Below are 24,058 nucleotides of genomic sequence, written 5' to 3'. Positions count from 1 at the left end.
TTTATGCCCACGTTCTCAATCTTAGCCCTGATATAGAGTGGCTTCAAATGATTTCGCATACCCTCATGAGGCCTTTCGAAGAAAGCATTCTGTTCTTCTACTGCACCGTTATTCAGCACATAGTAACACACGGGTCTGTGTTTTGCCATTTCTTCGATATCAGCCTCTTCACAGTCTTCTACTTCAGTTTCCTGATTAAACTCGTGAGGGAGTACCGAGACAACATTGCAATTCAAGTTTATAGATGACACTCCATCAGAGTCAAAATCATTTGTCCCACTGGGCGTGCCAATTTGTTTACGGTGATTTCCGGTAAACAACCGCTAGTCTTCCAAACTATAATAAATATGATTTGGTTACTTGCAGGATCGACTAGATTGATCCTAGGACACATAGTCAAGAAGATTGTTATCAATGTTTGTTCGAACCATATTCATTATTTGTCTTCTTCAATAAGCGTTGTTCGATTAACAGAACAAATAGTCTTGACAATCACTTTGTTACATATAAATGTGACTTCAACGAAGTGACACGACATAAAAAATTAAAAGGACAATTGAAACGTAAAGAATCTTAAACTGCAGAAATATAAAAGACTTTAAAAGTAAATAGCATGAAAGTAATTCGAAAGTAAATGACGTTAAAGTAAAGATGCAGAAACGTAAATGGCAAGAAGTAAACGAAATGCAGTAATTCTGAAAGATAAAAACAAAAAGATAATACACATGTATTAAAATGGTGGTGTCATACGTACATTTTCTCAGCGAACTCTTTCTCTTAACGCTTGATACTTGAGTAAATATGTGAGTGATTTGTACAAAATGAACACACAGAATCCTAACACTAAGACTCCTATTTATACTAGTTTCGACCTTAACGGTCCTATACTAATCTGCTGCCACGTTTCTCATCAGAACTTCCAGCGAAGCCATCTGTTGTTGAACGGTTACGAAACCGTCTTCGAATTTCAAATCTTCCCGCCTGAGTCCATCTTCGACGCGTGGCAGTGTATTAAACAAACACTACTAAAAAACACGCTAAGTAGTAATACTTGAATACATATTCTATGAATTTTGTCTAAGTCCCGAAGACATATGCTTTCATTAATCTTTCAGCGTTCACTTATCTTCATCGAACTTAGAAGTCTTTATTTTTCGAAGCATGACCATCAGTAGCCATTCTTTTACTTTTTAAGGGATGGCCATCAGTAACCATCTTTCCTTCGATTCTCAACTCCTTCGAAGGATAAACAACATAAAACGAAATCTTCAGCTAACAGGTGTGTAATGTTTTTGTGTTTCTTAAAATCTTTGATTTCGTTTATGGGACCTAAATTTATTTTGAAATTTTCTTTTAGTGGATAGGTCTATTCAACCCCTCTTCTAGACCTCTTTGTGATCATATCCTCACCAAATAATCTTAATACTATTTGTGTGTTGACCAGCATATAAATTGAAATTAGGTTGAAAATGATTACTAACTATAATTCTTGAAACTTGAAATATATTAATTGTTCATAGTGTAGTAATTAATCTAGGAAATTATCATTATAGTTCTGATATAGAAATTAACGAGTGTTATTTCCTTTTTTGAATTCGAACTAACCTAAGAAATTTGGGGTTGTTAAAAGAGTGAATTATACATCAATGAAATAGATAAATCTATAAATTCATTTTAAATGAATATGCGCAGTTACCAACAGTGAGAATTAACAGATTCGAAAAAAGACATGATCGTATTTATTCTCTAAATATCTTCAACTATTTATACTTTTTTTTCACATAACTAATTTTTCAAAAAAAATCTCCAAAGTTAACAAATTTAATAGTTTCGAATTGTGGTGTTGAAAATGCACAATCAATGTGGAAGACAAATATTAGATTTTATTACTTAGAGACTTTTTCTGGTTATCAAATTTAACCACAAAAGTATTATAGATATGCTTTCATTTGAAATAAAATTATTGATAAACTGAGATACAAAGATACCAAGCCTCACAGTTGACACGCAAAAGGAATTGACAACAAGAGATCCAACACTTTATTAGTATTACATTGGAAGATAACATGTATTAAGAATAAGACACCAACAAACCCAGCAAGGCAATGATGAAGTCTCAGTTGTAATTAGGATTGGCCAAAACGTAACCTTCAATGGCTTTGAAAAGAGCATCACTCTTAGCCTTGCCTTCCTCAACTTCCTTTTCAATTGGCTTAGCATCTCCTTTAGTGTGATATTTAACAATCATCTTTCCAACAGATCCTCCATTTGGACCTTCAACCAATTTTGCCTCAAATGATATCTTCTCAACAATGTCAGATATACCGACACCTCCAACTATACTGTAATTATATTCAAACTTTGCATCATCAATAGCTTCAATTTTGTGCAACACGTACAAAGTTTGTCCTCCTTCAACAAAAGTAATCTTCTTGACAGTGCCAGGACCACCATTTCCTTCAACAATTTCAACAGTTTTGATTGAATCAACAACCTTTGGAACGATGACATCAGCATCATGCACCACAGCTTTGAATAGCTTGGCAGGAGCGACGGTGGAAGTGGTATCATTCTCATATGTGAAAACACCCATAATGCTTATTGATATGAAGTTGTAAAGAGGAGTTTGTGAAGAAGAAGATAGTATGTATGAATGTATGTTGGTTGTGTGAGTTATGAGCATCGGATAGCTTTGTATTTATAGGCACACTGCCTTCTTTGCCGACCTCAATTTATGACCCGGCTGTTGGTGTCAATTTGTTGACTCTCTGTCACAAACATGACAATTTGTTGGCCAATTGATATTATTTTTCTGTTCATTCCTTTTATCAACATTCATGCTGCTGCTACATAAATTGGTATAATAAAGTGATGTAGTATATAATAATAACAAGACAATACCGCTAACTTCATACACGTTGCATTCAAATTCAATGAAGTTCGACGGATCAAATTCAACAATTGTGTACTGTGTGTTTACATTAAATGTTATAAATTCATGATGTTTAATGTGGACTAAAGTCTAAAACTAATGATGCCCTTCTAGAAAAGGACTTTTTAAATTTTTTATTTAGTTTTTAATTTATGATTTAATATGTTTTTATTTTTTACAAAGTTTAGGTTCTTGCCTAACTTAAGATATATTTTAGATTTTTTTTTTAAAAAAGTTTAAGTAAGTTGGACTGTGAGGGCTCATATAAGATCAGAACTGACCGCAACACTCAAAAAGCGCTTATAGATATATTTATAGAGATAGTTTTGAAATTAATGGTTGATAAATTCAGCACCATGATCATTACACAGAGTGATAATTTTTAAACTAAAATTTTTTTGGACAAGCTTAGTAAAATTAACGAAAGTTTCAAAAGTTTCATCTTTATGGGCCAAAAATAACGTCCAATTAAATCTAGAGGAGTAATCAACAAGTACATATCCGTAATATTTGCCTCCTAAATTTCTGGTTCGCGAAGGGCCAAACTTTAGATGGAGAAACTCTAGTGATTTTGATGTGGAAACAACTTTTTTCAATTTAAACGACACTCTCGTTTGCTTGACCATTTGGCAAGCATCACATAATTTGTCTTTTAAATACGTAGTATTTCATTTTATGAAGACCAATTACTAGATTCTTTAATACTATTTTATTTAACAAGTCAAAATGCACGTGACTTAAACGTCTATGCCATAACTAAGAATCTTCACCCTTGGCTACTAAACATTTAGTTTCATGCATTAGCATGTCATCTAGATCAAGCATATAGATATTATCAAACCTAAAACCCTTAAACACAGGGTCCTTAATTTCCTTATGCTCAACTAAACAACTAGAGTATAAAAAATAATGGTGTACCCTTTGTCGCATAATTGATTAATGCTAAGTAGGTTGTGTTTAAGCCATTTCACTTAAAGCACATTTTCAATGGTGATTGTGGATGGATTTTTCACAATACATTCTCCTAGTATTTTATCTCTTGTGTTACCCAAATACATGACATGATTGATTTCCTTTTCATCAAACTTGATGAACATGGTAGCATCTCCCGTCATGTGTCTTGAACATCTGTTATCTAGAAACTATAATATTTTTGCGGATACAAGAAGTTCATGTAACAATCAAATAGGCAATTTAGGTCCCAAACCAATGGGTCATTTAGGGTTAGTTGAAGTACACTTAGAAACCCATACCATTTTACCATTTGGAACTTGGAAGTTCCTAACGTGGCATTGAGGCCTAATATGTCTCTTATCACCACAATAATGACAAATAACTTTAGATGAAATGCTTCTTCTATTTATCCTAGTGACAATTTTTCATGAAAACCATCCTTCTATCTATCACTTGAAGAGCTAGAACATGAACAAGATAGTGAAGTAGCATGAGTTAATTGTCCGTGAGAATTTTCATTTCAAGTTTTAAAATTGGACATTTAACACATTATTCTTTTTCCACCTTTTCAATAAAGTGTCAGAAACGTTATAACCCTCATCAACTAGAGATGTATGTGCGTCTTTAAGACAATCACAAGTGGATTAAGGTTATCTATCTCCTGTTCAAGTGTCATAATAATTTCTTTTTGGAGAGCAATTTTCTTAAAAAGCATTTATAGAATCCGAATTCATATCATTAAAAGTGTGAGATATTGGATCGATCTCTAGTATCGTCGAAGGGTAGCTTCTTTGTTCGAAAATTAGACAGGACTTTAGCATGTCGTCAAAATCTGTTCACATGATGTAGTTGAAGCCCTGTAATGTTGTAGTCAAAGTATGTTCAAATATGCAGTAGTCGAAATGCTAGAATTTCATGTCAAACTGGGTCTGTTTGTTAAACCAAATTGTTTAAGTTAGCTTGTTCCCTAAGTTAGCTTGTGTAATGAGTCTGTGTGTAAAAGCCCATTAGTTTAGTGTGTGTTGCAGCGGTAAAGCGGCAAGCAAAAAGTAATAGGTATATTATTATCGGGTGATATAGGTTATGTCGTATCGTAGTCTACAGAGATTGGTAGAGAAAAACTGCAGTTCAACGTTCTCGTATTCTAAGTTTCATGATTGGGTTTGCGGAAGGTAAATGCGGAAAAGTAAATAAACGCAAATAAACAATCTATTGCAGCTGAAAAGAATTCATTCTGGAATCGTATTTCATTCAACCCGTCGAATATTTAAATTTGAAGATCTATCGCACTACAACACGCTGGGGCTTTAAAAGCGCTTTTTATGGGCTTTAAAAGCGCTGTGAAAGCCAGCGCTGGCGTAGGTAACAAAAGCGCTTCAGAAAGCGCTCTGGTAGGCCCCCCCTATAAGAGCGCTTTTCTGGAAAAAGCGCTCTGGTAGGCCCCCCCTATAAGAGCGTTTTTCTGGAAAAAGCGCTCTGGTAGGCCCCCCTATAAGAGCGCTTTCCTGGAAAAAGCGCTCTGGAAGCCCCCCCTATAAGAGCGCTTTTCCAAAAGCGCTTTCGTATGTTGCGTTTTTTTTTTATGCTTTTTTATTATTCTTTGGCAGCGCTTTTACTAAGAAGCGCTTTTGTAGGTGGACCTTTAAGAGCGCTTTTTAAAAGCATTGTCGTTGCTAAATGAGGTATTTTAATGTGCAGCCTGTAATTTAGTCCTCCCAGTCGACCTGTAATATTTTCGACCTGTAATATGTTTTCAACCTGTAATATTTTCGACCTGTAATATATTTTCGACGATATAATTTCAGCCATCAGTAAGACAATATATATACTAATATAATACCATTATAATATCCAAAATTATATATATACATCATTACAACATCAATAATATTATAGTTCAAATCGACACAAATCCTACATGAAAAATTGCTTAATATAAAAGTGACACAAATCCTCTTTGATTTCTTCCAACTTAAGTCTCGGGTACCCAGCAGCACGGAATTCGTCAAGGTACTACAAAACAAAAACATAATATGAATGATATATTTAGTTAAATGTAATAAATTATATGAAATTATCTTAAGTTATAAATTCATACCGTGAGCGGAATCTCTAATTGATTCGCCTGAAGGATTTCTTTCATAAACCTCAAAACAAAGTATCCGCAATCTGAACTGTTTCGCTGTTGCGGACACTACATAGAAAAACAAATAAGATTTTATAGTTGTCTTGTTTTATCAAGTAGCATAAATATTATAAGCAAAATTGTGAAAAATAATGTACCTGCACTTTGATCCAAGTAATGTTGTTTGATTTAGTCCGGGATACCTGTGCGTCCCGTTGACTTCGGAACACTTGTATTGATCTAATTAACAAATATATAAAAGCATATGTTTAGATCAATCCCACAAATAAGTAAATATATAAATATACACGAATATTTAGAACGATCCCACTTACAAATCAATGATTTCCTTCATAGCCGGATAATTGGTCCAGTCACCATTTACCGAATTCAGATAATACACGACTTCTCTTATAGGGTTGATAGCAAGCAACAACCAGTGTGCTCTATAAATTAAAACAATAGGTTATATGAAAATTTTGCTATACACAAAAGAAACAGAGATTAGATGAACCAAGAATGAGAACTAACCCTACTGGTCGGGTATTATACGCCCAAAGATGCAGACTTTCTGAATTGCCGGTGGACATGAATCTATCGACTAAGAGCTGTCTAACTGATTCCGGTTCCGAATCAATTGCCATTCCGCTGCAATGGGCGGAAGACATGAAACGGAATCTGTTAGACAATACAGTCCCGCGCAACACTCTGTCATACAACAACCTTAAATAAAAACATAATAAACATTAGATTATTTTCATTGAAATGTGTAAATAAATTATATTGTGGGACTAATTAAATAATATATCGGATGAGTGAATATTACCGGATGTATGAGTGCATATTACCGACGCCTAGTTGTTCATGCGTAAAAATCTCTTCCAAGTCATCAATTGCAATATGTGACTTGAATTCAATACCGAAGACACTTTCATCCATATTGATTTCACGTAAAGCACCATCCTTCAAATCGGACATATCAACCATTGTTGCGAGCGTCGTCCGGTATCGAGGCACAAAAGCACCGCCTTTTTTTGCCGCTATCTTCGGAGGACCAGTGGGTGGTACGCTACGAACTTGCTGCGTCACTTGTTGTGACTCCCGAGCGGATGCCTAAAAATCATATAAGTTAGGTAAAATATAAAATCATGCAGATTTAGATTCAGATTATATATTAACACTTTAAATGTACCTCTTTTAGTGATGCAACAGACTCCTCCTCCTGTAAAATCCCTTTACCCTTAATTGCGGGTTTTATAGGAGCAGTCTAAAATTTAAATGTAAAAAATAATTAATAAACGGTTTAGAATTGACATTCGAAAACTAAATGATTCATAGTCGTTTTCAATATACCTCATCACTAATGGTAATGAGCTCCGAGGGCCATGCAACAAATGATCCTATTGCATCTCGCAGCAATGTCGTCTCTAAGACCATGTCAGGTACCGGTAGCATCGCATCATGATCTAATACAACATCCACCGATACTTTCAGGTGTCCATCCGGGAGCGGTCTATGGTGAAGTAAATCTCCCAAAGTGTTGTGCACTTTTCCCTTGCCAACTAGTCGATAATTCGGTGACGATAAGTATAGTTGGCAAGATGAAATGCCCTAAACCAATAGTAAATATAAAGTCATTATCATTAATAAAATAGAACAATTTGTAAGGAAAAAAATTTATCGTTCGGCAATACAACAGTCCGGTCGACTTCTGTTTTTCACGTACCCTTTTAATATTTTCATATAACTTTCAGCAGGGTACATCCATCTCATATAAGCTGGTCCGCACAATTGTGTCTCTTTCACAAGATGAACGACTAGATGAACCATTATGTCAAAAAACGAGGGAGGAAAATACATTTCAAGATCACATAAAGAAGAAACACAACTTAGTTATTGCGCTTCTTACTTTTTCTAGCAGAATAGAACGTATACCTATTGGTAAAAAGTGTTCCATTATAATATGGTAATCATGCGTCTTCAAACTCTTTAACTTGAGGTCTTTCATGGACACAAGTCTTCTAATATCTGAAGAGTAGCCTTCTGGAACTTTAACTTCACTGAGGAACTTACACAATGTTTTCTTCTCCTTTCTAGATAGAGTGTAAACAGCAGGTGGCAGATATGTCCGTTTTCCTTTCGTCACGGGTCCCAATTCAGTTCTCATTCCCATGTTTACCATGTCCTTCCTTATGTTGAGGCCATCCTTAGACTTTCCTTGTATATTGAGTAACGTACCTATGACGCTGTCAAATACATTTTTTTCAATATGCATAACATCCAGGAAATGTCTTACGTACAACGACTTCCAATATGGAAGTTCAAAAAAAATTGACTTCTTCTTCCACCCACCCTTGACAAGTGAATGTGCAAAAGGCTTGCCAAACTGAGTGCTCATATCTTTCACCTTTTCAAAAATTTGATCACCTGACAAAAAAGGCGGGGCTGTACGATGTTCGGCCTTTCCATTGAATGCTTTTCTCCACCCACGGTAGTGATGATTAGAATTTAAGAATCTACGATGGCCGAGAAAGACATTCTTCTGACAAAGCTCCAATCGTGTCGTATCGGTTTCGTCTTCACAAACAGGACACGCCTTTTGACCTTTATTGCTGTACCCGGATAGATTTCCGTATGCTGGAAAATCATTAATTTTTCCAAACAACCGCCCTCAAGTTGAAACTTTCCTTCCTATACCCATCGTAAACCTCCACACCGTTCTCCCACAAAAACTTTAAATCTTCGATTAAGGGTGCCAAGTATACGTCTATGTCATTCCCTGGTTGTTTAGGCCCAGAAATTAGCATAGATAACATCATGTACTTACGCTTCATACATAGCCACGGAGGTAGGTTATAAATCATAAGAATCACAGGCCATGTGCTATGCGAGATACTTTGAATACCATGCGGGTTCATTCCATCAGTAGACAATGACAACCGAAGGTTTCTTGCTTCTTTTCCAAATTCAGGATAATCAGTATCAACTTTCGACCATTGTGGTGAGTCCGCCGGATGTCGCAACTTTCCATCAATAATTCTTTCATCTGTATGCCAAGTCATGTGTCTTGAATCGGTCTCACTACGATACATGCGTCTAAATCTCGGAATTATAGGAAAATACCATAAGACTTTAGCAGGAGACAACTTTTTCTTATATCGAGGGGCACCACATTTAGGACACTCATTCAACGCTGCATACTCGTTTCGAAACAAAACGCAATCGTTTGGACATGCATGTATCTTATCATAGCTCATGCCAATAGAGGACAACATCTTTTTGGCCTCATACGTTCGATTGGGAAGAACATTATCATCTGGTAGCATATCTTTCATAAGGGCTAATAACTCTGTGAAACTTTTATCCGACCATCCATTGTCCGCCTTTAAGTTGTACAACTTTAACACCGCATACAATCTTGTGAATTTTGTATAACCCTCATACAACAGTTTCTCTGCATCGCTTACCAACCTCTCAAACATTTTGGGACAATCCGCAAGATCTTCTTCAAGCGCTTCTGCAATCTCTTTGACTCGATCGCAATCGTATGTGTCTGTGCAATCGTCGTTTGAAGCATACTTCCTATTACAACTCGACTCAGCATTCCCGTTACTTTTCTCACCATGCATTGTCCAACATGTATAACTTCTATCAATTCCAAACCGTAGTAAATGGGATGCCAACTTATTCCCGTCAACCTTACCCCCATAACAGCAACCCAGGCAAGGACACGGCATTCGAAGCGGGTCTTCGGAGTGCGCAACCGCAAACTCAACGAATTCCCATACCCCTTTCTCGTACTCTTTCGACAATCGGTTTGAATTCATCCATGTCTTATCCATGTCTTAATTAAGCTAAACAAATGCTTCTTGGTTTCTCTATCAGGTACTAAGGAATTCTGTCAAGATAATAAATAGCTATCATCATAATAGAATACCTAATCAGAATACCTAATCAGAATACCCGATTTCTTAAAGAAGACATTACCTTATTTCAAGGTAATATAAGTCCACAAACCAAAAAACTGGTTGAGAGACACTAAATTGATATTAAATAGAACCATAAACAATAAACTATAAGCAGAAAATAACAAACTATAAGCAAGAAGAAAGGGATAGTAACCTGAGTTAGACTTTATGTGGGAGATGGGTAGGTTTGAATCGGCGTTGTACAAGTAGAAACCAGAGACTTCAAAGTAACTGTAAAATTAGACACACACACACGATGCAGTTAAATACAAATATCATAAAAGTGAAGGAACTATATGCAAACTGTAGCACAAACTACAATGATTAAGAATAGATTAATATTATTTTGACATACATTTTTATATTAGCAAAAGAATAACTAATTACCTTCAGAGAAATTCAGAAACTTCTGGAACCACACACCGTAAGCTAATCTGATGTCTCTAGTAATATTCTTTTAAAAAATCTTTAATATCCCCTGAAAAATAATCATAACCCAGATGTTATAGCAATTCTAGATACATAGTACCGCAAGGTAAATCAAAGTTTAACAACTACTTAGAAACCGGGGCAGCAACTACGCATGTCAAAACAACGTCGTGAAAACGACCACAAATCATAGTCGAGTCATACAAATGGAGAAATCAAGGTGGAGCAATTATATCTCATGAGAAAACAACAATTTAGCATGTATTTTCATAACGGGGCAGCATTGATGTCTAACAAAATAAAGAGGAAAATACACTCAACTCCCTTTAGATTTAGCTAAATAACACAAACATCTTCTTTAACTTTCAAAATACAATAACCGTCCTCTATCGTGATATCGTGTTATTTAGAGAAATCGGAAGAATTAACTTATGTGAGTGATGGAGAGTTGAGCCTGTATCCAGAAGAAGAAGCAAGCAATAGAAGCATAGTGAAGGAACTGACTTACAATCAAAGGAGAGTGGGATTTGATTTGGATATAATGGCAAAGATATATCAGGCTATGATTATTTGTTGATAAGATATATTAGACTTGTCAAACATTGTACATGGTAAACTATACCATTATGATGAATCATAAGCCAAAGATACATAGAAAAAACTATTTGCTTGCTATCATACTTTTAGAGTAAACTATACCATTATCACTTCAGGATCAAATAAGATAGCAACACAAAAACAAATTTCTACATTACAGAAATTATGAACAGAAGCAGAACCAGAAACTATTTGCTTGATATCATACTTTTAGAGTAAACTATACCATTATCTCTCATAAATGTTTCAAAGTATTCTCACAATTTGCTCTTAAAATAGTGGGAAGACTTTACCTGAACAGAAGCAGAACTGGACTTTGATTTTGACCAAGAAAAACCCTAAAATCCCACAAGACTTTGATTCTGAGAGAAGCAGCAAGAAGACGACGACGGCGGCTAGTTGAGACGACGACGGAGGGACGGAGGAGGGGCTGAGACCACGACAGAGGGAGTGAGAGCGAGGAAGCAGAGAGTATACGTGAGCGAGGAAGAAGAAGAAGATGTACGGAGGAGTTTTGGGTTTCTGAATAAAATAGCATGTTTTAATTTTATGAAAATTTTAAAAAGGACTACCAGAGCGCTTTTCAGAAGCGCTTTCATATGCCCCTTTATACCAGCGTTTTATTACTAAAAGCGCTTTCGTACCCACCCCCTATAAGAGCGCTTTCAAAAGCGCTTTCATACCCACCCCCTATAAGAGCGCTTTTAGAAAGCGCTTTCATACCCACCCCCTATAAGAGCGCTTTTAGAAAGCGCTTTCATACCCACCCCCTATAAGAGCGCTTTTAGAAAGCGCTTTCATTACCCCCTATAAGAGCGCTTTTCTAGCGTGATTTTTAATTTTGTTTTTAGCCAAACCTACCAGAGCGCTTTTGGGCAAAAGCGCTTTCGTAGGTGTGCTGTTAAAAGCCAAATTTGGCGTAGTGATCGCACTACACCTACAATACTCATCAAAATCATCGGGCATCATTCGAGACGTACCACATCAGTGCTTATTTCTGCAACACCGACGAGAATTCAACCGTATTGCTCACATCGACGATTTCTCCACCGACACAAACAACACGGAGGCATTAAAATCTGATACCCATTATGATTATTATCCCTAAATCTATGTCTAGAGTTTAGAAACTAATAGATATCATCCTCAATCAAGATCTATGATGTCTATTTCTACAACAACACAAATCCAAAGCATTTAAGCAAAAAGATCAAGAACAATATCAATAATGATTTGTAAAGCAAATATATATATATATATATATATATATATATATATATATATATATATATATATATATATATATATATATATATATAATACAATCCCAAGATCAACAAATGTACATACAAGAGAGAAAAAATATACATACAAACCCCACCATTGGAATGGGTCACAGGGAAGAAGAAGAAGAAGAACAACAAATGGAAACTTATCGTGTTGTCGGCACTATCGGAGACCACTCGAGCTCTATCGACATTATGAGCCACCCAACGATGTTGCTTGAACCTCTAAACTACAAAGAATGGATCAGAGCTCAACTTTGTCAAAGAAGAGATGATAAGAACCGTAAAAAATTTGTTCTAAACTATTTATAGAAAAAATGAAATCGTAGAGCGCGCGATGCACCCTCTAACTTATGTACCAAACTGCTCTAGAGCGCGCGATGCGCCCTAAGAGCGTGCGACGCGCCCTCGAGACTGCTAGAATTTATTATTTTTCTCCCAGGCCGCGCGATGCGCTCTATACCAAAACTTTATTCCTTCCAAAAACGCGCATTTGAAGCCGTGTCTTTGACAATTTATTGCTCATGCTCCAAATACGCAACAATACCTACAAAAACACATTAAATTTATCAAACGGTACATTTATACGAAAATGTAACTAAACACAAAGTATACAAAATTACAGGAAAATGGGGAATTATTCAAACGGTATTAACAAAAAGTATCGATAAGTGCCACTATTTACATACACAAAATAACTACATTTTGGCACTTGCCAATGTGTTAGTTTTTACTATAAATAGCATACTAGTCTCTCATCATTGCATACTGCAAATCCTAATTATGGTGAGATAGGTTATTTTTTATTTTGTAACACTTCTAATCTTGTTTCAAAGAGAAAATAAAGAATAATAGTGTATAACCAATTTCATTGTGTTCTTCTTGCTTCCCTCTTTTCTACCCTTGTGGGTTTCTTACCAATAAAAGAAACATATTATACTTTGTTCTTGGCATTTATTTCATAAAAAATTGGTGCGGTAAGCATGGAGAAGTCCAAGTGCTAGAGGTTTAGACAGATCACAATGTTGCTGATATGATCACCAAGACTTTGTCATGTGGGAAGTTTTTTCACTGTATGCAGTTGATAAAGCTGCAAGAAGAAAGCTAGTTTGTCCCTTGATGTTATAGAGTTTTTTACAAGGTGGAGATTTATGAGATATTAGATCGAACACTAGTATGGTCAAAGGGTAGCTTCTTGGTTCGACAATTCGACAGGATTTTAGCATGTTGGCGAAGTTTGTTCATATGTTGTAGTCGAAGTATGCTCAAGTATATAATAGTCGAAATGCTAGGAGTGCATGTCAAATTGGTCTTGTTTGTTAAGCCTAATTGTTTAAGTTAGCTTGTTCCCTAAGTTAGCTTGTGTAATGAGTCTGTGTGTAAAAGCCTATTAGTATAGTGTGTTAGTTTTTATTATAAATAGCATACTAGTCTCTCATTATTGCATACTGCAAAATTATATACCTTTGACGTTTCACCTTTCTTACGTGCCAACAAACAAAGGTTGGCACACTCATCATCTGAACTTGAGCAAGTTTCCAAGGAGGAGCTCTCATCATCTTTTTCCCACACAATATAGGCTCTACGAACTTTGGAATTCTTTCCTTTCTTCTTGTAGAGTTCCTTAACTTTCTTCTTATGATGTTTGATGAGACTTGGACTGGTAGTTATATAGTGTCCTGATTTATCACACTCGTAACACGTAATGTCATCGTCCTTTTTCTTGTGTCCCTTCTTGAGCGGGTGAATGTTTTTGAATTGTATCAAATCTTTGTCAGAACGTTTGAGCTTGTTTCTCTTGAGGTATCTATTGTACGTTGGACGAATAAACCTATCTCCTATTTTTTAGGAGTTTTTTTTCTTAGAGTCATCACTTTCGTCAAAGTTAACAATTTTAATACTTTCAAATTGCAGTGTTGAAATCGCACAATCAATGTGGAAAAAATTTAGATTTTACTACATAGAGATATTTTAGTACACTTGTTAAAATAATCATTAATTATCAATGGGATTTGAGAAACACTTTGGGTTTTTATAATTCTTTTATTAAGAGTTAAAGAGATTGGAAAACACTTGATTTTAAAATACGGGTTAGTTTGAAAATCTCAAAGTTTATTTTCTTATAAACTATAACTCTTATAATAACTTTTGAGGTATAGTGAATCATAGAGTTACTCTCTTCCATACAAAGATCATTTTAATCGAACTGCATAAATAAATTCATTATATTTTCACTTACTTTTATTCTTATTATTTGACGTCATTTATCTGGTTGTTTCTTTTTCCACAATTATTGTTTGTATTTATTTTCACCACTATTTTAACTAAAAGTGTCACATGTGTTTATCCCATATCGGCAAAAGTATATGTTTGTTGAATCTATAATATAAATAACTTTTTTTGTAAAGTTGGACTAAAGATCATAAATAAAAATTCGCAGAAATTGACATGTAATCCCATATATGGGCTTCATCCTTTTAGTTTGCTCCCACGTGTCTTCGACATTTGAGCTATTTTGAATTGTTTTTGTTGTTTCAAATCGTCTATCAAATCTCCTAATTGCTTCCGTCAAGAGTTTCCTCTGTCAAACCTTTGGAGCATAGCATTGAAATGATTAAGCAACTTGTACTAGCATGTATATCTATCTCACTCCCATTTTTATTCAAATATACCAAATCACCATAAATCTTTTTGAGATTCTGAACATGTTTTAAAGAGAGAGTGATCATAATCTTGTGGATCTGCTCTTGGGATTCTTCCAAATCCGACATGGTAGATTTCTAGGTTATAGTAAATATGTTCAACAAATCATTATCAAGATTAAGGTTGAAGCATTGTTTGGACTTAAAAAAAATTTAAAGTTGGAATTAAGATAATAAATTTGTATTAGTTACTAAATTTAACAACAAAACTATTTTAGATATGTTTTCATTTGTATTATAAGTTATTGATAAAAGTGAGATAGAAAGATATCAAACTTCAAAGTTCAGAACCAAAAAGAACAAACAAGACAATAGAACACTTTATTACATTGGAAGCTAACATGTATTTAGAAGTACTGTTATATGGAATATGCTTTTCATTTGTATTAAGTTGTTGATTATTGATAAAGTGGCCGGGATACAAAGATATCAAGCCTCACAATTCACAGGCAAACGGAACAGACAACAAGAGATCGAACCCTTTATTATTACATTGAAAGATAACTTATATATTAAGAAGACACCAACAAAGCTTGCTTGCAAGGACAGTGATGATATATGCTATAGTATCATCAATTATAATTAGGATTTGCCAAAACGTAACCTTCAATGGCTTTGAAAAGAGCATCTCCCTTAGCCTTGCCTTCCTCAACTTCCTTTTCAATTGGCTTAGCATCTCCTTTGGTGTGATATTTAACAATCGTCTTCCCAACTGATCCTCCATTTGGACCTTCAACCAATTTGGCCTCAAATGATATCTTCTCAACAGCGTCTGATATACCGAAACCTCCAACTATACTGTAATTATATTCAAACTTTGCGTCATCAATGGCTTCAATTTTGTGCAACACGTACAAGGTTTGTCCTCCTTCAACGAAAGTGATCTTCTTGACGGTTCCAGGGCCACCATTTCCTTCAACAATTTCAACAGTCTTGATGGAATCAACAACCTTTGGAACGATGACATCAGCATCATGCACCACTGCTTTAAATAACTTAGCAGGTGCAACGGTAGAGGTGATATCATTCTCATATGTGAAAATACCCATAATGCTTATTGATTCGATAATATGATAATGATGAAGTTGTAAAGTAAAGAGGAGTTTGAGAAGAAGAAAGTAAAGTATTAGTATGTGACTTATAATGAGCATAGGAAAGGTTTCTATTTATAAGCACTCTACCTTCTTGCCTACTCAATTTATTCCCCAGCTGTTAGCATGCATTTGTTGACTCACCGTCACAAACAAATTCACACAGGCCAAAAACACGTTATCACTTTTATTTTATCAACATTCTAGATAATCAATTTTAATAATGGATCATTTTCAACATTTTATCAAACATTCTAGATAATCAATTTTGATAATGGATCATTTTCAACATCTGTGTACTGTTTGTTTGCATCGAATATTGTGAATTAAATGATATATTAATATCAGTTTAGTTTTGGCGTTCTAACTTATAATACTTCAATCAGCTCCTCTATCTTTTGGTTCTTATGTTTAGATTTAGAGTTTGTTTGCCTTGAATGTTGTGAATTCAATAATAATCACGAGACACATAACTAAAATACTTTACTCCATTCAATAAACTCCTTTATCTATAATTTTTTTCTCATGAGATTTTCATTTTTTTTTTCATTGAATTTAAATGTCCAAATTTTTTAATATTATGGTTCAGGCTGGTTATATGTGTTTATTAAATGACTTTAAATAAAAGAGTGGAGAAGCGGAGAGTGAATTTTTATATTTAAAATTTTGGTGATGTCTAGAGTGAGGGATGAATTAAATCCCTCACCGGTGAATCATGATAAAAATACCTTTAGATTTAACGGTTTAAAATTATTAATAAAGAAAATGAATACCTACACTTCTTCACACACAATCATGATGGTAGTTGAACCCAAATTTTTGTTTAAAGTTAAACTTATCCTCTTTAACTTTCAAATTAAAAGCTGGAAATCAAGCAGTGGTATTCATAAATAAAACTTACAATCGTCTGAATTCAATTAATCAACTTAACTGATTTATTTCTTCTCACCGCCCCCAATTCTTTTTCTTGTGTTTCTTAAATGAAAACGTGTATTTAGTGTTATTTTTCAATCACTGCATGATAAGACTAGTTTGTTTTGAAAGTTGAATTCAAAAACTCATTTTTAATCAATCATATTCAACCTCCATTAAAAGCAGTGCTGCAAAATACTTTCAAACAATTTTGAGTGACTTCAAGAGTCCTCAATTAAACCATTATCATAGTAATAGTAAAATTTTCTTAACCATTATCATAGTAGATTATGTCAGCCACGGTTATATCCATTAGAAAAATCAATTAAAAATTGACGAGATAGAAAAAATATAACAAAAGTTATCAAAATAGAAATTGAAAAACATGACTCGGAAACCAATAATTTACTTTCTTAATACAGACAAAGAAATGCCGATTTAAAATTATCCATTGAAAGGGAATTTTGTTAAAATAGACTACTCTTTCATAAAACTCAGATGCACCATAAACTATGAACAAAGAGTAAGTTATGACAGTAGAGAAAATCAAAATAACATTAACAAGACTTTTTTGAACATAGATGAAAGATACACTACTGCAAAGGTTTTGTTGATTCTTTTAATAATGTTTTGTTGATTATTTAAAATCTTATTGGTAACTTTTTACTGGAAAAAATATGATGCTGATTTGAGAGAATTGCAGTTGAGAGATGAACAAGAGAGAAGAATAAAATGAGAAAGAGAAGAAGAAAAATCATATGTAGGTGGTATATTGTAAGATAATAGTGCAACTATTTAATTTGACCATTCATATTAATGGTCCACCGTGAATCACTTACTTGATGGTTCACCCTAGAGGCCACCTTAAAATTTATGATAAATTTATTAAAGGGACTCCAAACAAATATACAATATATCCGGAAAAATAAAATATTAAACTTGTTAGAAGGATGTTATGCGATCATTCCACACAAATACCACCAAAGCAACTATATCCAGGGAGTTTCAACAAAGCTTGCACTATACGACAACTAAATATTTTGATAAGTTTCAAATTTAGTCATTTATCATAAGCACTTATTAACTTAAAATACAAGAAATCACGTGAAAATCAAATAAATTTATCATAAAAATAAGATAAACACAAGTTTGAACATTCTACTTGTGATATCATGGGTATAGTTGAAATCCTCAAAGAAAGCACAAATTCCACAAGACGATAACAAAAAACTCGTTAGGCAGCCTCTAGGCGAGACCAGAGGCTCGCCTAACTAGAGAGAGGCCAAAAATAGGGAAAAATATGGCACCTTACTAACTCCATCTAGTTAGGCGAGCATATACGGTTGTAGATTTCTTATAAGTCAAATTACTTCAAGTTGAGTTCAGAACCTGATGATATCACACACCTTTTTTTCAGAGTCCGAACCTATTAGCAAAAGCTACACACTAGACAGAAACTGTTAGAGTACTAAATTGTTTCTCTAAGATATCATGTAATGTTATCATCAAAACATAAGGTCAGATGCATAATCAAATCTTTTTCTTATAGTAGATGAAAATAACTTTCAACTCTCTGATGATGGTAACCCAACTAAAAAAACATCTAAAGCCATCAAGAAAAGACATAATATTGAGGTGTCTATATGATAGATACTTCTGGCAAAGAATCTTGTTGCCTAATAGGAATGAAAGAGAGGAAGTATGAAAGCTCGTCAGACTACGTCTTTCTGAGTAGCTAGAATTTTGTAAAAGTAAGGGAGTAGCCGCTAATTTCTAAGGCAAGCTACACACATACACAAAAAGTCATTTTCTAACCATTTTACATCTTAATTTATAAAAAAAAAAAAAATGAGCCAAGTGATTAAGGAATTGTTCCCTATTTTTTAAAAGATTTTTGGAACTAACCAATCTATAAGGGACTTAAGCCAATCGATTGGGAAAAATTTTCTGAGTTAGTCATTCGATTGAAGCATTAAACCAATCGATTAGAGAAGGGCCAAACGTTTAACCAAACGACTAGGACAACACCTTAATGAATTGCATCGGCTAAGAATCCTTTCTTTTCATAAATCATAATCAATTAATTTTAGGGCTTCCAATTGATTGGAGCGTTATGCCAATCGATTGAATCATCAATTCTGCTAATGGATCATTTCCTTTTCTAATTTTTTCATCACATATATAAAGGAGGCTCGCCTCCTATATATTTCACGCCACTATCCAAACCTTTATATTTTCTTTGGAATTTTTCTCTCTTCTCTACCTAGAAATATTTCTTTGTCACTTAATTTTCCTTAGTGCTTTTGAGTGAAACTTTACTTATGAGGAAGAGTTTGTAAGTGGTCATGTTGTTTGTTTAATTTTTGAGAGTGTGATACTTTTGAGAGACTAAGTTTGGTTTGTGAGATAAATTAGTCATATAATCTCTATCTTGGTTTCTTGAGCTTTGTAAGAAAATTTTTGTTTAATTATTGAGGTAAGCCTGAAAATCTTTAAAGGTTTGTTAGATTAACCTTGTGTAAAAGCTATCCTATGTTGGGGATAATCCTGTAAACTCGCAAGATCAGATTGTATTAAGGTTCGTGGATATAACTTGTAAAAGCTTAAAGTTTATAGTCAAGATCTCCAAAAGATCTCTTGTGGCAGGAGTAAGCCAATGTTCGGCCGAACCTGTATAAATATATGGTGCAATCTCTCTATCTCATGTCCTCTTTAATTTCCGCTATTTACTTATTGTTCTTTACTTTTAGCTATTATACTTTGCCTTTAAGAAACTACTAACACAATTTTAAGTACATTTTCAAAAATCACAAAAGTAATTACGAATTTGGAATACCATAATTCATCCTCTCCTCTTGTGCTTGAAGCCACTTGTCCAATAAATGGTACATGCAAATTACAAACAAATAATACAAGTGCGATAAAGAAAATTACAAACATCATTATAGGCTACAATGCAATTTTAATCTTCCCTTTTTTGAAGTTTGGAAAACTTGGGATATTATTGTTATTTTATTTGAGTGATAGTTGAACTTTGTAATTTGTGTTCCAAGATGAAATTGACTCAGGACTTTTTGAACATCACACAACAATTGATATTACACACGTAGAATCTTAAGTTATCTACTTCCCTTGCATTAAACACTTATGACCCGTTTGGTGCGCAGGATAAAAGACAGGATATGATATTTGTATCATATCCTATCTGAATCCAGTGTTTGTTGACACAACAAGATAGGATAAGTTAATCCTGAAACTTATCATATCCTGCCTCACTAGTTCAAATTGTTATCCTGAATATGAGTTGGGTTAGAATCCGGCAGGATAGGATAAGAAAATAATTTACTAATTGTCCCCCTATAAAATATAATTTAAAATAAAAAATTAAATATGACAAAATATAAATAAAAATTAATTTGATATTAAATTAAAAATCTTAATAATTAATTTAATAAAATAAAAAATTAGAATATTTAAAAATAAAATAATTATTAAAATTTTAAAAATATAAATACTAATTTTATTTTTTATCAAATTTAATATATGTTCTTGCAGAATAATTTTGTCATTTACATACTTTACATATATATATATATATATATATATATATATATATATATATATATATATATATATATATATATATATATATATATATATATATATATATATATATATATATATATATATATATATATTAGAATTCATGATTTTTTCAAGAAGATAAAGGCAATCCTTTCTCCCCTTAGACAAATATCAAAAAGAGATAAAGGCAAAAACACACACGACTCACAGAGATGAATCCAAAATGAGGTACTAGCCTATACGAAATGTCATACAATAACAAACTAATTTATTATAGAAATAATGTACTTGAACTTATTAACGCACAATCAACACACTTTCAGGAGAAAAACAAGATACGCAATAAACTAGCATACAACAATATAGATAGAACATCAACCAAACTAGAATAATGGACAAATTATGCCATACAAAATACTATCCAAAACAGCCATATAATATCAATATTCAAAAAGTACGAAAATAATAATAATGATCAACATATATATGAAAGTTGGAAAAAAAAACATAAATAATTATAAGTGATAATGATGCAAATGATGATATGATATAATATGGTATGCTAGACTAGACTAGGCTATGGAAGGTTGGATGGGAAAGGATAAGGGGCATGGTTAAAATCAAGATCAAGGTTAAATTCTGAACCCTTAAGGGACTCAACAACTTCCTTGATTCTTGTAACCAAGGTGATCATATGGTCTTCTACAGCTCTAGCTTCATTAACTTCAGCATCAAGATAGGCAATGAGGCGATCCTCTTTTAGACAGGCCGAAGTCTGAAATCTATCAACACCAACATCCATATAGGCCTTCACAATAGGAGGCAATGCATCTAATGCAATAGCAAGTCGGGAAAATAAAGTAGAAGGAGCAGAGGGCCTTCCGAGAACACAACCTTCCAGAGCATCTTCATTTGCAACAAACTTGTCATCATAGGACTTTCCATGGACAGCCTAATAATACCATCATTTTTTATCCTTGTAGTACCTCATCAATTTATCAACAAATGAATCAAATAATTTAGTACCTTCCAGCATATCATCAAGAACATGACGAATGTTATTGGCGTTAAGGAGGTATTGCAGAAAAGAGGTGTAGAAAAAGGGGGCACTTCAGAGTATTCATGCACACATTCGTTTGATCCAAAATAAATTTACCTAATTGAATTGTTTTTGGATAAGGAAAAACCACGTACAGGTAAAGCTCATCAACTCTCCCAATTTCTAGGTTTCTTGTACAACACTTTAATAGTAACCTAGTCTATTTTATTGTAACTCTTATCTCTTATAACAACTTTTGAGGTATAGGTGAATCAGAGAATTACCATTTTTCTCATACGAAGATTGTTTTGATGGAATTTCTTAAATAAATTCTTTATATTTTCACTTACTTTCATTTTTATTATTTGACGTCATTTGTCAGTTTCTCATGTGTTTATCTCATACCGGCAGAAGTATACGTTTTTTGTATCTAAATATAAATAATTTTTATATTAAGAGTTGAACAAATTAAGAAACATTTGGTTATAAAATAAGGTTTAGTTTGGAAACTCTAAAGACTATTTTTTTTAACTCGTACTGTAATTCCTTATAACAATTTTTGAAGTAATGTGAGAATGCCTCTCTAGAGAAATAGATTGATTTAGTCAAATACGATAATCAAATTCTTTGTATTTTCATTTATTATTATTTTTATTACTTGAAGCATTTTGTTTAGTTGTCATTGTTATTTTGCCGAAGAGTGCTAGCAACACTCTCTAACACTTACTTTCTTATTGGTTAAAACATGTGTGGGCCCTTCACTTTGGAAATGGATCCCACATAAAGTGGTAGGATTCACACATGTTTCAACCAATAAGAAAGTGAGTGTTAGAGAGAGTGTTGAAAAGAGAATGTTGCTAACATTTCTCTATTTTGCCAGAAACATCATTTGTACTTCTTTTCAGTGTCACATGTGTTTGTCTCCATACCCACAAGTATATGTTGGTTGTATCTACAAATTCTCCTGAAAAAATATAAATTAAACAAGTATATGCCATAAACTTTTTTTTGTTACTAAATTTCAATAGATGGTGGAGCAGATTGCTGTAGTAAGTACTTGAAATGGTGTGAAGCTTTACAGCAAAATATATCTGCTAAGAGGGCTGGAGTTATATGGGTTGCAGTGTGCTGGTGCATTTGGAAACAAAGGAATCATATAATTTTCAATAATGCAGTGGGAGATGTGGATGAAATTATACACAATGTTAAGGTGTTTACTTGGTGGTGGATGTCTATTGAAAGTAAAAAGAAACTAGGATGCTCTTTCTATGAATGGTTCAATTTTCCAATAGCGTGTATGCAACTGTAAAGTAACTCTAATAGTGCTTTAGTGGGATATTCTATTATGTGTGTAATTCTGTTTTGAGTACCTTTAGTGCTCTTTGATATAAAATCATTGCTTATCAACAAAAAAAAAATTGCTTTCATTTGTATTATAAGTTATTGAAAAACTAAGATACAAAGATACCAATCCTCAGAGTTGACACGCAAAGGGAATTGAGAACAAGAGATCGAACACTTTATTATTACATTGGAAGATAATATGTATTAAGAAGACAGCAACAAAGCCAGCAAGGACAGTGATAGCATCATCAGTTGTAATTAGGATTTGCCAAAACATAACCTTCAATGGCTTTGAAAAGAGCATCACTCTTAGCCTTGCCTTCCTCAACTTCCTTCTCAATGGGCTTAGCATCTCCTTTGGTATGATATTTAACAGTCATCTTCCCAACGGATCCTCCATTTGGACCTTCAACTAATTTGGCCTCAAATGATATCTTCTCAACAATGTCCGATATACCGAATCCTCCAACTATACTGTAATTATATTCAAACTTTGCGTCATCAATGGCTTCAATTTTGTGCAACACATACAAAGTTTGTCCTCCTTCAATGAAAGTGATCTTCTTGACGGTTCCAGGACCACCATTTCCTTCAACGGTTTCAACAGTTTTGATAGAATCAACAACCTTAGGAACGATGACATCAGCATCATGAACCACAGCTTTGAATAACTTAGCAGGTGCAACGGTATAAGTGGTGTCATTCTCATATGTGAAAACACCCATACTTATTGATTTGGTAATATGATAATGAAGTTGTAAAGAGGAGTTTGAGAAGAAGAAGAAGAAGATAGTATGTATGTATGTTGATTGTGTGAGTTATGAGCATTGGATAGCTTTCTACTTATAGGCACTCTGCCTTCTTTGCCGACCTCAATTTATGACCGGGCTGTTGGTGTCAATTTGTTGACTCTCTGTCACAAACATGACAATTTGTTGGCCCATTGATATTATTTTTCTATTCAAACCATTATCTATATACTTTTCTTTATCAACATTCATGCTGCTACATAAATTGGTATAATAAAGTGATGTATATAGATATAATAATAAAAAGATAATACCGCTAACTTCATACACGTTGCATTCAAATTC

At 33.7% G+C, this 24,058-nt stretch overlaps 3 protein-coding genes and 1 long non-coding RNA gene across 4 annotated transcripts; all 4 read right to left on the bottom strand.

Moving 5' to 3' along the window:
* Positions 1 to 1,863: 1,863 nt before the first annotated feature.
* Positions 1,864 to 2,678, bottom strand: LOC131602629 (ABA-responsive protein ABR18). The gene has a single exon (XM_058874788.1). The coding sequence runs from the start codon at positions 2,591 to 2,593 to the stop codon at positions 2,117 to 2,119; it is 477 nt and encodes a 158-aa protein (XP_058730771.1). The 5' UTR covers positions 2,594 to 2,678; the 3' UTR covers positions 1,864 to 2,116.
* Positions 2,679 to 5,721: 3,043 nt separating this feature from the next.
* On the bottom strand, positions 5,722 to 6,262 carry LOC131602623 (uncharacterized). The gene is made up of 3 exons (XR_009284117.1): positions 6,170 to 6,262; positions 5,985 to 6,080; positions 5,722 to 5,899 (listed from the first exon to the last, which is right to left on the bottom strand). It is a non-coding gene; the product is annotated as an uncharacterized LOC131602623 (long non-coding RNA).
* Positions 6,263 to 15,290: 9,028 nt separating this feature from the next.
* On the bottom strand, positions 15,291 to 16,142 carry LOC131602611 (ABA-responsive protein ABR18-like). The gene has a single exon (XM_058874772.1). It carries the CDS (start codon positions 16,040 to 16,042, stop codon positions 15,566 to 15,568), a length of 477 nt encoding a protein of 158 aa, XP_058730755.1. The 5' UTR covers positions 16,043 to 16,142; the 3' UTR covers positions 15,291 to 15,565.
* A 6,878-nt stretch (positions 16,143 to 23,020) lies between these two features.
* On the bottom strand, positions 23,021 to 23,792 carry LOC131602602 (ABA-responsive protein ABR18-like). The gene has a single exon (XM_058874761.1). The coding sequence runs from the start codon at positions 23,687 to 23,689 to the stop codon at positions 23,213 to 23,215; it is 477 nt and encodes a 158-aa protein (XP_058730744.1). The 5' UTR covers positions 23,690 to 23,792; the 3' UTR covers positions 23,021 to 23,212.
* Positions 23,793 to 24,058: the final 266 nt, after the last annotated feature.

The sequence above is a fragment of the Vicia villosa genome, linkage group LG1, assembly GCF_029867415.1.
Source record: "Vicia villosa cultivar HV-30 ecotype Madison, WI linkage group LG1, Vvil1.0, whole genome shotgun sequence".
In the NCBI taxonomy this organism is placed as follows: Eukaryota; Viridiplantae; Streptophyta; class Magnoliopsida; order Fabales; family Fabaceae; genus Vicia; species Vicia villosa.
Note: the sequence above shows the minus strand (reverse complement) of the source record. Positions and strands in the feature narration are given on the sequence as shown.

What these genes read in the sequence shown, in the direction of transcription:
- LOC131602629 (XM_058874788.1), bottom strand. Translation starts at nt 2,593, where the DNA reads ATGGGTGTTTTCACATATGAGAATGATACCACTTCCACCGTCGCTCCT.
- LOC131602611 (XM_058874772.1), bottom strand. Translation starts at nt 16,042, where the DNA reads ATGGGTATTTTCACATATGAGAATGATATCACCTCTACCGTTGCACCT.
- LOC131602602 (XM_058874761.1), bottom strand. Translation starts at nt 23,689, where the DNA reads ATGGGTGTTTTCACATATGAGAATGACACCACTTATACCGTTGCACCT.